Source organism: Phaseolus vulgaris, chromosome 11 (assembly GCF_000499845.2).
Source record: "Phaseolus vulgaris cultivar G19833 chromosome 11, P. vulgaris v2.0, whole genome shotgun sequence".
In the NCBI taxonomy this organism is placed as follows: Eukaryota; Viridiplantae; Streptophyta; class Magnoliopsida; order Fabales; family Fabaceae; genus Phaseolus; species Phaseolus vulgaris.
This window is the reverse complement of record NC_023749.2, coordinates 30,303,175-30,316,068: the sequence shown is the minus strand read 5'-3', so window position 1 is coordinate 30,316,068 and position 12,894 is coordinate 30,303,175. Positions and strand designations below refer to the sequence as shown.

The 12,894-nt window shown below is 41.5% G+C and overlaps 1 protein-coding gene across 4 annotated transcripts; it reads right to left on the bottom strand.

Moving 5' to 3' along the window:
• Window positions 1–826: 826 nt before the first annotated feature.
• LOC137832381 (V-type proton ATPase subunit a1-like) lies at window positions 827–4,376 on the bottom strand. Of its 4 annotated transcripts, none has more exons than XR_011084574.1 (4): window positions 3,998–4,369; window positions 3,143–3,280; window positions 1,557–1,640; window positions 827–1,235 (listed from the first exon to the last, which is right to left on the bottom strand). XR_011084574.1 is itself a non-coding variant. In XM_068640523.1 (4 exons), exons 2-4 carry the CDS (start codon window positions 4,148–4,150, stop codon window positions 1,146–1,148), a joined length of 381 nt encoding a protein of 126 aa, XP_068496624.1. In that variant the 5' UTR covers window positions 4,151–4,220; window positions 4,263–4,376; the 3' UTR covers window positions 827–1,145. The 4 variants fall into 4 exon arrangements, 2 of the variants coding, with proteins under 2 accessions (XP_068496624.1, XP_068496633.1); XR_011084573.1 differs by having other exon boundaries at window positions 1,557–1,637; window positions 3,998–4,367; XM_068640523.1 differs by lacking the exon at window positions 1,557–1,640 and having other exon boundaries at window positions 3,998–4,220; window positions 4,263–4,376.
• Between the last annotated feature and the right edge of the window lie 8,518 nt (window positions 4,377–12,894).

Below are 12,894 nucleotides of genomic sequence, written 5' to 3'. Positions count from 1 at the left end.
TTGTTGCAGTTGAAGGCATAGTGGTGGAGGTAGGGGGCGCAGAAGGACCTGCCTTGCCGGCAGTGCCACCGCGAGCCAAGAGTCCCTCGAATCTAGCACGCTTTTCTTCGTTCATCACCATGGTTGCACCAGGAAAAGCAAGTTAAAGGCATTTATCGTTAAAGATGAACGAGAAAGATAAAGCATGCATAGTTAAAGGTGCATGAGAAAGTTATGCTTAGCATGTGGTTAGAGGAATGATGAAGGAAACCCATACCCAGGTATTTGGCAAGGGCGGCGGGGTCGCGCCCATGCTTGATTATTTCAGCAATATTGAAAATCATGCCTAGGCTGGCCAAGACCATGCATGTTTCGCGACTAGTTAAGGAGAGCTCGTCCAGAGTTTTAGCTTTGCTAAATTTGAACTCCTCCACCTAGTATAGGGGAAACACTACAAAAAAAATGTGTATATTGTGGCGGTTATATTTGTATAAACTGGCGTTTATAACCGCCACAATATACGCTTGTGGCGGTTTTCCAAACCGCCATAGAACTGGCCGCCACAATGTTTAATGTGACGGTTTTACGCTACCCACCGCAATACCCGCCACTTTAAACATAGTGTAAGTAGTGGCAATTTTTATATGTAAGTAATGTCAGTTATAACTATCGCAATTTACATTTATTGAAAAAGATTATGGCACCATAATATACGTAAATAGTGACATTTTTAACTGACGTAATTTAATTCCGAATAAATAAAATTTAACCACCATTTTTTTATAATCTGTTTTATTCAATTATAAAATTTAACCACCATTTTTTCGTAATAAAATAAAATAATGTATAAAGTTATAATAATCTATTCATTTCATTGAAAATTAAAGCACACATAATAATGTTCAAAAGTTTATATGTAATTGAAAATTAAAACACATAAAAGTTCATACATCCCTAATTAAGTTTAAAATTACAACACATAATTGTTCAAAAGTTCATACATCCCTAATCAAGTTTAAGATTAAAACACACATCCCTAAGGTTAAATTGAGATTTTGCACAACTGGGATCTCCGACAACGCAAACATTTATGTCTCCTCTAAGGTTGATGCCTTCATGAGTAAATTTGTGAACACCATCCAGGAGCATAAGAAGGATAGCTATCTTTATATCTGGATGACAGTTGGAGCAACGGTTTCAACTAGTTTGGTGAAAAATTCGGGAGTATTTCTCATTCTTTGAATTTCATCCAGTTCCTGTGTTTGTAAAATCACCCAGGAAAATAAATATAGGGTTAATTATGCTTTTTCAAATAAACATAGGCAGAATAGCAATCAACCTAAAATTCTTAAATTGATTAAAACAAATGACAACAACAGTGATATTCAGTTAATAATTAAAGCAAAATTACAGCTTTTAGATCAACATGAATTATTTACAGCTCTTAGATCAACATGAATTAACACCCAACAAGTTTCATAATAGAGGTTACACCGGCCACAAAAGCTTACAATATAGAATCTAAACTAAAAGATGACATTATAAAGGATATAGATGTAGTGCATCATGAAACTTACAGTAAACAATTGGTCATCGTCATCGTCATCTACTTGTAATTCACATGTCATACTTCAATTAATCTAAATTTGGTTAGTTTCCTGCTGAAAATACCATTTGGTACCAGGTTAGTTTAGGTGCATGCTACTTAAATAAATACAAAATAAAGACCTTTATTGACTACACTTCTCTCTCCATCTTCTTGCAGGCAGTAAATTTCATGCACGTCCATTTGAAGAAATAGCTTAATATAAAACACATTGAATAACATTATATTCCCATGAATTTCTCCACATACTTATACAAGTAGAAAATTAAAAGGTAAAATAAGTAACTTCTGCATGGGAGGCTTGTAGACAGGAAGTTTATGTGCTGGGGCTTGTCATAGTTAGCAAGCCCTTGAGGGGACAGAACCAGAGCTGCAAAGAGCAGAACTACGAATCCATGTTGTTGATGTTTTAGTTGTTGAATGACACAACCAATGCTTGGTATTTATATTAGTTAGGGGACTTGCTGTTAGATACATGTCTCAGTCTATGCTAGTTATTCTATGACACACTATCCATATACCTGTCTGTATAAGGTCAATCTTTGGTATGGATTATCAATGAACGTGTAGATGTTTTTGTCTTTTTTTAGTTGCAAAGTTGGAAATTATAGGAGAACAATTATCTTTTTTCACTTTTCAATGCATCGACGTGGTACTTCCTTTGGAGGGACTTAAAATTGTGGGGTTAGTAGTTCTAGATAATTGACTAGTAGTTAGTTTCAGTTTTGCTTCTCGATTACTTTAGTAATAAAGAAAAAGTGTCTTCACAGGACACACTGAATTTAGATGTGTTTGGTGGTAAAGTAAGAGTAGCTTTATAAGAAGTACATTAGTCATATCTATAGTTTAATGTGAGATTTAAACACATCCCCTCATGCCCTGTATATAAAACCATGGACAAATATGGGTCACCCAATAACAACATTTCCCCATGCCTAGAAATAAACATCTATTGTAGATTAACATGAGTGATATAACGGATCTAAAATGGACTCAAATACAATTTCAGAATTCGTAATTAGGGGTTAACTCACCACACAAAATTGGCTTATATGGTAAGGAGTGTCCAAGCCTTATAATGGCTACATTAGTTATAATACATGATATATTTGTAGCTGATGTGGGATCTGAACAATATTATAATATTGAATTTCAGACAATTTTCCCCCACAAAAACTGTAACAGAAAAAAGTTACTTTAGCCTTCCAATTAATGCTCACTGTGTTACCATCAAACTGTTACTTTCCTGCTTCTTTGATGTTCATTAAGGCTTATGGTGAAACTAAAAGCAATGGAAAATAGAGCATCACAGTTAAGGACTTTAACTATGTGAAATATGGATGTGCAAAGCCAAGCTTTATGCTCCGCCTAAGGACTCTCCATTCAACATACCTACCAATGTTGAACGAGGGAACAAACTTGCTGAAGTTGTGTTGAAGGCTAAGCCATTTGCTTATGCTTCAAAGAAGCATTTCAAAGAATGTGAAAAGCCCAAGCCTTCACCAACTTCATACTAATTCAAAGAGGAAAAATTGTTCTTAATCTGGGCATACATACCTCTGATGTTATTTGCCTCTGCTTACTTATATCTTCAGGGACCGGGTAACAGCTTGCACCAAATGCATCACAAGTTTTCAGGATCTTTATTCTTGCTTGCTCCCCAGAGAAGAACACAACAAAGACAGTTTTCTCAACCTGAAAATAAAAACAGGAATCGGTCATCAGGAAGAGCAATAATAAATTATTAGAAAATAAACAAACTGGGCAAGGGATTGGTGAAAGTAATAGCATGTTAAATACAGATTAACAAAACTACAGCCTAATGATCAATATTCTTTAAATTGATAAGGAAGAAACCATCTCAGTTGAAATAGGATTAGCTGATGCCTGATTGAAAAGCATATTCCCTCTCGAAACAACATCCTTTCAAATCTAAGAACCTTGGATTTACAAATTATCCCACTGATAAATCTTAAACCAGATTGATTTGATGGTGCAGGCGTAATTTCCTGTGAAATAAACCATTTAGACAAAATTGAAAAAGAAAAAAGAAACTAGTAACATAATTTACACTTTATAGAGTAGAAAAATATCAACAGTAATAAGAAATGTCACAAGGAACCTATTCAAACAAAAATGGTGTCTCAACATAGTTTCCATTTGAGAAAACATTCTCCTCCAATTCTCGCTCTTCTGAAACAATAGCACCACGGCTTGAAACAAGAAAACTACATGCTTGAAATATGTGCACAATATTATATATCTTACAAAAATGAGACAGTATGTAGAAATTCGCTAATAAAAAAAACAGAATTACATTCACAGTTAAAAGTAAAATATCATTGATATTTGACGCAATACATTATAATCAGAAGTATAATAGAAAAGAAGATCAAAAAAAAATTCAACTACCTCCAGCGCGCCACCACATGAAATAGGGTTGGTTAGATTGAAATGGAAAAAAAGTGTAGAAGTGGAAGTCGTTTTCGGATAATGAACAAATCCTTCTGCGGAGGTGCCGATGGTGGCGATTTCGGATAATCGCGAAAGGATTTCGTATAGCATGGTGACAACTTCGCAACAGCTTCGTGAGGAGGGTTCATAAGGGCTTCGCAATGAGGGCTTCACAGTAAGGGCTTCGCGGTGTGGGTTTCGCGGTGACGGCTTCACAGTAAAGGCTTCGCGGTGTGGGTTTCGCGGTGAGGGCTTCACAGTTAGGGTTCCGTGTTTAGGAAAAGAGTGGTTTAGGGTTTCATGTTTAGGCAGAGTAATAGGTTTGAGTGTTTAGGCAGAGAGAGGAAATAAATTTTCGTTTCCAATAATTAACAATAAACTAATTTCGATTACCAAAAATATTTTTAAAAATAATTGAGAATAATGAGAGAAGGAAAACTTGTTTTTATTCTGAAGGATAATTGTGACAGTTGAAAATGACATTTTAAAAGATAATTGTGACAGTTGAAAAGGACATATTTTAAAAGATAATTGTGGCGGTTAGTCAAATGATGTATTATGCTGAAATTTGTGGCGGTTATTAATAATCGCCATATTAAAACCGCCACTTTTTACATGATTTTTTTGTAGTGAAAGCCATCAAGAGTCGTGCGGTCGTGGTCAAAGGCGCACACTCTGAAGAATTTCCCCCTGAATCCCTTATAGGATTGCTGGAAGAGGGAAAAGAGTACCCTCCCAATTACGCCACTGAGGCTCACCCAGAGGTTGTTCCCAGGGCTCTTTGCTTCAAAGAAGTGGAGGAAGACATCCACTGAAGGGGAGAGGCCAAGGTACCCCATGAGAAGAGAGAAGGCCCTGATGAATGCCCAACTATTGGGGTGTAGCTGGGCAGGGGCCACGTTCAACTCCGTGAGTAGTTCCCTCTCGAAGTTGTTGAAAGGGAGACGTTGCCCTACTCGTTTGAAGACAGTTTGATAGAAAAAGAAAAAGGGTTCCCCGTTGTTGGAATGGTTGTCCACACAGGCGGGTTCACCAGGTACGCAGGGGCGAACGAAGATGTAAGCATCGTCGTCCCTCCCAAACGCTTTCACTATGGGTTTGCTTTTGATATGGTCCTTCCAATCTTCAGTCGAAGTGAGGGTTGAGGACTCAGCAAGAAGCCTATCAGAGGCCCAAGAGTAGGACTCTCTGTAGTTTACAAGTGGAGGTGGAGGGTTGGCAGTGGGCTTTGTTCACGCCATGGACGAAGAACCTAGAAAAAGAAAGGAAAAAGGTTCAACAAGGGGGGCTATGGGGTCAAACTACGGAAAACCCAGAAAACCCTACCCACGCGAGAAAGTTCAAAAAAAAAGGGAACGAAGAAATGCAGAGAAAATGGGAAATGCAGAAATTTAAACAGACCCAGGCAGTTCAATAGAGCAGAATATCGAATGATAAGAGAAATGATCGGAGCAAAATGTTACCTTTGATGGTTGATCAGGGGAATGTCTTGAGCTTGGAGGAAGACGAAATGCAGGGAATCGCGAGGAAGAAGAAGAAGCTTGTGAGAGAAGTTGGCTTGATTGAACCCAAGTGTTTGTGCACATTTCAAAGCTTATACTCCCCACCTTTTATTTGAATTTTTAAGCAAGTGACACAAGTGAGGATGATGCCCTCAAAGACTTTTCCTCATGGTTTAAATTCAAAAAGAGAATGTATCAAGGACATATCATGTATTGATGGCGGATGAAGGACATATCATGCCTTCGAAGATTTCGACCAGATAATTCTTTCTAAGATTGATTGTAGATCCAGTACATATCATGTATCAAGGACTTAATATTTCTATATGAAGTTGCCACATGTTGAGGATATATATTGATGGCATTAAGCTCTTCTCCTTGCGGTTTTTGTGGTGGTTTGCGGAAACTTCAATGGATTGTTGGTGGAACAAGGCTCTCCTAAGAGTTTTGGTAGCCTTGGAGGTGCATGAAGAGTAGGAGAGTGAGAGAGGTTCGGCCAACTCTCTTTGTAGGTGAAAGGTTTGAAGATTGGAGACCTAAAATCTTAAGAGATTTTAGGCAAGGGAGTAAGAATGACACATTTTGGCAGCATTTCATTACTCAAATTAATCTTACAAAATGAGAGCCAAGCACCTCAATTTATAGTGAGGGCTGGAAATTCAAAAGAAAGTGGAGGGAAATTCAAATGAATTCCCTCCCAAAAGAGGAGCCTAAATGAGCACATGGGGAGAGGTGTGTCTAGTTTGTATGCTCACCCCCTCCATGGGCTTTCTAGACCGACCTTGGTAAATTTAGAGGTTTTTTTAGAAACTCTAAGTTTACCTAGGTTTGTGTTTTAGGTGCCAAAATTAATTCTAAGAAAAATTTCAAATAAAGTTCCTATGCTAATTTTGACAAGAAATTAAAGTCTACTCTACACTATAGTTTATGGCATTTGAACATGTAAAAGAACGTCTTCTTAGATCCTGTTGGTCATAACTCTAGGGTTGGCCCAAATCTACCCTTTGGTGGACTTGCATGTGGACTTGTGCTTGGGCCTCTTCCATCATATATCTTGCATATGAACAGTTGACAGTGGATGAGAATTTTGTACATTCATGCATCAGAATTGCTGGTGCTCAGGATGCGCAACATATAACAGGTGTAGTAATGTTTCCAATGTTTAATATTGGATCTTGCTTTTTTTTTTTCCAAGGGATTGTGGAACTTAAAGTCCAGATTTGATCTTTTATGTTTTGGAAATTTGAGCTGTGATCTTTGTCAAATTTTTCACTTCCTAGGTTTGACTGAGTAAAAAATTTATTCTCGAAAGAGTTTTGAAACTTATAAGTGAGAAATGGGATCCCAATTCCAAATCCATCCTGAAGCTCTGATATGTTACAATAACATCAACACATATTTTTCCTTTCAGAACTTGAAATTTTGAACTGCAAGATCCATCTAAAAACGTTCCATAGGTAACAAACAACTCTCTTCAGAATTGTGATGATGTGCCTGTAATAATCCAGTAAACTTTGTTTGCGCTTGTGTGGGTTGGCTAAATGTTGAGTGCAGATAAATTAATTAATACAAAACACCATTTGACCACATCATTTGGAAGATAAAATTTGTCTTTCAAGTACTGGTATGTAATAATGGTTACTTTACTTACGTAATTTTACTATCTTTTTGCAGCTCCTTTAGAATAGGAAGTAGCAGATGATGTTTATCCCGTTGTTATTACAGTGGGAAGAGGTTTATCTACAACGAGACTACCAAATACTTAATATTTTTGGACTGTTTTGGCCGGCTCGCTTTAAGATCTTGACGTTAACATGTTTTGGCTATTCTTCTTTTTTCTTGAGTAGAGGTTCATTTTTTTTACTTGTGCATACGTTGTGTTGGGACGATGAGGGTTACAACAAATTTGGAAAATTGTTTGGCAGTGAGGGTTTTACTAATTTGTGTCTCTAAAAAAGGACTAGAGGGTCGATGACAAGTCGGTACGGAAGCTGTTGGATGAAAACCTAATAAGAATCGGTTCTTGACTTGCATTACATGTGATTGATTTCCTAAGTTATCCTTGCTTTTCATGTTGGGTTGACCACTAATAAAAGCAATACTTTTATAGGATTTGAATAAAGAAAATATAGATCAGGGAATAGGCATGTGAATTGCTCCCGAGCGGCTTCGAATCCAGCAGTCAGAATCTGAGCAGAATTTAGCTTAAGTTCTTCAAATTGCCCTTGAAGTTCTTCAACCTGTTTCTTGAGCTCTTTGTTCTGCTGCTCCTGCTCTTCAACCTGTTTTTGTTGGTCTCTTGAGCATGGAGAAGGTCGTCAGTAACCTTCTTGGATTCTGTTTGAGCTTGGGCCAACTCAGCAGCCATCTTCCCTTTCTCCTTGTTTGCCTCGGCGAGATCAGCCATGGCGTCGTCCCTCGCTTTTTCTACTTGCCCAAGTAGCTTCTCGCGGTCAATCGACCTCTGCTCCAGTTTTTGCACCCTGGCGGCGTCAGCTTGAATGTGAGCCTCCAGGTCGCTCGCCTTGGTGCGCAGAGGCGCGATTTTTCTTTCTAGCTCAACTTTCTCTTGGGCAAGTTCGTGGACTTTGCAGCGAAGGTCGGCAGCTTCCTTGCGCGCCAGCCTAAGCTCGGTACTCAGGGCATCCTCTACTCGGGAGTGTTCCATTTCCGCGAGCGTCAGGCTGAATGCCACCTTCTCCATCTCAACCTTCATTGTGCTGTTCTCAGTCTTGAGGTGGTAGACATCGTCTTGGAGCCTCCTGGTGGAGCTCTCCACAGCCCTCGTTATGATCGATGGGATATCCTCTGCTATGGTTTTGAGTTTGGCAGTCAGAGGTTCCCACATCCTTGTGACTTCAAGGGAAAGGTTTGATGCTTGGAGAGGCGCCAGGGGGGCTTGTTGAGGGTTCTCGCCGCCACCTTCCTTAGCAGGATCTTCAGTGTTTGCTTCCTGACGTGGCGACGCAACCGGGGATTCGGTAATTAGGATTGGAGAGGTGTGAGCAACCTCATCCCCGGTTGGAACGTTCTCTGCAGCTGAAGCGTTTGAAGGGGGGCCCCCTCCAGCTGAGATGTGAGGCGTAGAGGCACTTGGGGGGTCCTCCAGAAAATTTGGCTCTTGAGCCTCAGCTGCTGGTGGCGCAGTGGCCAGTGGAGTTGCTTGGACTGGTGGTGAAGGGGCTTGTGGTGTTGGCGATGAGGGAGGAGGAGCGGGCGTTGATGGTGGTGTTGAAGCTGGAAGAGGGGGTGGGGCAGGTGGTGAAGGTGGTGCCACCCTCTTCCTCTTTGTAACGAGGCCATCCTCAGTGACCTCGTCGTCCTCTTCCTCTTCCTCTTGGACGACTTGGGGAGCTTTCCGTTTTGGCCTCTTAAGGACCAGTTTCTTTCGCTGGATGGGTTCCTTGGGCGGTGATCGCCCATGAACGATAGCCTTCTCGACCGCCGAGTTGGGAACCGTCTGGGAACCGGTCGCCAACCCGTGGTTTCGGGCGAGCGCCTTTAAGTCGGCGAGCATGTTTTTACCCAACATATTATCTGCATGAGACGAAAGTGCATGAGTTAGCTCAGAGAAGAAAAAGATAAGTGCATGAGGTAAAGAAACAGCAAAACAGCTATATGCAGAAAAGGTAAAACCAAAGTCTTGTGCGTATCACACAAGACGCCCAGAAGCAGTATCAAAAGCAATATCACAACAAGAGTGTAGTGTCCAAACCTATTTGGAATTCTAGCTGATCCTCAAAGAATTCGAAGGAGATCAGGGTGGGGGTCAAGAATGTTATGTTGGCATCCGACACCCTCTTCCAGAATAGGCAGAGGTCTCGGTCCAAAGCTCCCATGCTATCAGGACTTCTGGGCCTCCTGAAGCAGCTCTTGGACTCCTTTTTCCCCTTGTCCACCCAGTACAAGGGGAAACCGTCGAGAAGGGAAGTGTCTTTATCGTTTGCGCGCACTTGGATGAACTTCCCCTTCCAGTCCTTGTATGATTGCTGGAAGATGGTAAAAATGGATCTCCCAGCAATGGCATTCAGGCTGACCCACAGGCGGTCTCCTGGATGCTTGGCCTCAAAAAGAAACAAAAACACGTCCACCGACGCGGGCAGCCCCAAGTGGTCGCACGTTATTTGAAAGGCTCGAACAAACGCCCAGCTGTTGGGGTGAAGCTGGGCGGCAGCAATGTTGAGCTCGGTCAAGAGTTCCCTCTCGAATCGGGTGAGGGGAAATCTGAGTTTGACCTTCTTGAAGAAAGTCGTGTAAACAAAGCAAAAGGGCCCGTCGGCGCTTACTTTGTCATCAGCGCATACTGGCAGAGCGGCGGGGCAGGGCAGCACCATCATCCTTTCATCGTGCTCCTTGTGAAACGATTGATAGGCCTCGTCCCCCTTCGTCAACCGCAAAACTGCTCCCGCAGTGTTAACCGACGAGGTCTCCTTCAAAAGGGTTGGGGTGGCCCAAGGATATAGTGTTTTGAAGTCTGGCAGAGGCACGGGGGCTCCTCCAGCGTTAGGTGGAGTCGCCTGGGCCAGAGCAGTTTGGGAAGATGCAGGCCTCTCAGCCTGCGAAGAGGAAGCGCCACGAACTTGGGTTGGGTCGTGCGCTTGTGAAGAAGGGTTTCGTGCTGAAGGAGGGGGGTTCGGGGTGATCTTTGTGCGAGTCATGATAGCAACTGCAAACGAAGAAGAAAGAAAAAACGATCAGGGGGTTACAGAGGCTGACTCGGTCATGGAAGGAAGGTGAAACGACGAACGAATGTGAGTTCGTTGCGACGATCGACGAAGCCCTAAGTTACGCAGAAGAGAAATGGAGAAACGACCCACAGCGTATGCACCAGGCAGTTACAGGATGATGCAAATCGGTGAAAATGCAAGGAATCCCAGCAGATGAAGGAAAGTAATTACCTTTCGATGATCAGGAAGACGAGGGAGGAAGATGGTGATTTGGAACGTTGAAGAACGTCGAGAGTTTCGCAGAGGGAAGTTAGAGCGTTTTGCAAGCACGAAGAAAGTGATGGAACAGTGGAACTTAATGGGTTTAAGGGTTTTCGAAATGGTTTTGGGAAGCGCTAACGGCAGATGAAGATAGCCGTTGATGAAAGCCACGTGTCGAACGATGAGCGAAGGGTTTGGTGGAGCGTCAGAGCAGCAGAGAGTACTATCGCTTGGAATTCTGCGTCAGTGCCACGTAGACCGGTGTTAACGAAGGCTCTTTCAGTCTTTTCGCTAGACGAGTCTTCGCTTAAGACTGGGGGGCTTGTGTACCGCCCTGGTGGTCGGGTATGATGACGTGGCACCCTGCTACAGTGTAGGCGTGTTGACAAGACGCCAGGTTGGCAGTTAGGAAGGAAGTCGGGAGGCACGTGTAGTCGCCGATTGTTAAGTTGGCGTGTTCCGATCTCCAGCTTACCAGAATAGGCGATCGCCAGGTTGAGGATGAAGTCGCCAGATGCAGACTCAGGCGACCAAGCAGTCGGAGATCGCCAGAACAAGCACATCGCCGAAGATGAAGGAGAAGCAGATTATGAAGGCGGCCGGCGAGACCACAGGGAAGGTGTATGAAGGCCCTAACTCGCCAGTTTCAGTAGAGATCGCACTCCTAAGTTTGCTATGCACTGGGCAGTACCATGCATACGTAACTTAGCCAAAATGAGAGTAGAAGCAGCGCCAAGTCAGGGAGCCTCCAGATGATGGCACGTGTACAGTCGGATGCGAGCCACGTGTCCAAGTCTGTAACTGCCAGGAGAGAGAAAACCACCAGGTATATAAGAGTTCTTAACAGATTTTCTGAGGTACGCACGTTCAGTTCATACACTTTACGCTTGCGAGTGACAGAGCTGTTTGTGAGAGAGAGTTTGCACGGTTCTAGTTCTTAGTATTTGGTGATACCGTCACTGACTTGAGCGTCGGAGTGCGATCGGCCGCAGCGGCGCCGTGTCGTTTCTTGGCAGGTTCTTGAAGTAGATCCAGGGAGGAACGAAGGCGATAAGCGGTGCGCACGTCGATCCTTTGACGAGGCATTCTCCAGCGCTCCGGTCAACAGGCAGGATCACTTTACTTACGTAATTTTACTATCTTTTTACAGCTCCTTTAGAATAGGAAGTAGCAGATGATGTTTATCCCGTTGTTATTACAGTGGGAAGAGGTTTATCTACAACGAGACTACCAAATACTTAATATTTTTGGACTGTTTTGGCCGGCTCGCTTTAAGATCTTGACGTTAACATGTTTTGGCTATTCTTCTTTTTTCTTGAGTAGAGGTTCATTTTTTTTACTTGTGCATACGTTGTGTTGGGACGATGAGGGTTACAACAAATTTGGAAAATTGTTTGGCAGTGAGGGTTTTACTAATTTGTGTCTCTAAAAAAGGACTGGAGGGTCGATGACAAGTCGGTACGGAAGCTGTTGGATGAAAACCTAATAAGAATCGGTTCTTGACTTGATTACATGTGATTGATTTCCTAAGTTATCCTTGCTTTTCATGTTGGGTTGACCACTAATAAAAGCAATACTTTTATAGGATTTGAATAAAGAAAATATAGAATCCAGCACAATGATGTTTATGTGCCCATTTTTTTTTCTGATGAATTTTGTTGGAAAGAACACCGACCATATCTTATCATAGGAAACTAGTCAGTTATATAAATTGTAAATCATTATTTCCGCGCTTGTAAACTACTTCCTCAAAAATATGATTTTTCGTAGGCTAAAAACTAACGAAAATAACTAAAAACTGACGCATAAGCGTCGGATTTCAGTGGGCTACCAATTCGACCAAAAAACAGAAAAAAGAGTGGAAGCAAATGCATATTAGCGGCGGTCACCAAATGGATGCATTTTAGCGGCGGTCACCAAATGGATGCATATTGCATGGACCAAGCCTACACAAAATTGACGCAACTTTCATCGGACTAGCCGATACAAAACAGACGCAATTGCGACAGTTTATGCGTGGGCCAAACCGACACAAATTAATAAAATCATGTAAGACTTTGCGTGGGCCATGCCCACGCAAAAACCGACGCATAGATTTTTTAATATAAAAAAATAAAAGTTTGCTTGGGTCAAAAGTCGATGCATGAATGGAAGGAAAAAAAAACCTTTATTTTTTGTTCAAGCCAATTTTAACCTGTAAACAATAAATACCAACCAAATCACATTTAAAATTTAACATAACAAATTAGTATCATTCATACCACACTCACAATACAAAAATAATTCAAATAAACATCATTTAGATAATTTGATCATCCAAATATGGAAAGAGGATATGAATACTTAAAACAAAACTTAAAATTAAAGTTGTACTTTACAATTGAAGGAAAAGCACTAAAGAACTTTAAGGGACAGAGTAATAAAA

Coding starts and splice junctions, on each gene's coding strand:
- LOC137832381 (XM_068640523.1), bottom strand. CDS start 4,150: ATGCTATACGAAATCCTTTCGCGATTATCCGAAATCGCCACCATCGGC. Junction 3,281..3,997: donor CATGTGGTGGCGCGCTGGAG/GTAGTTGAATTT, acceptor TTTTATTTTCAG/GTTGAGAAAACTGTCTTTGT. Junction 1,236..3,142: donor AGAGGCAAATAACATCAGAG/GTATGTATGCCC, acceptor TTACAAACACAG/GAACTGGATGAAATTCAAAG.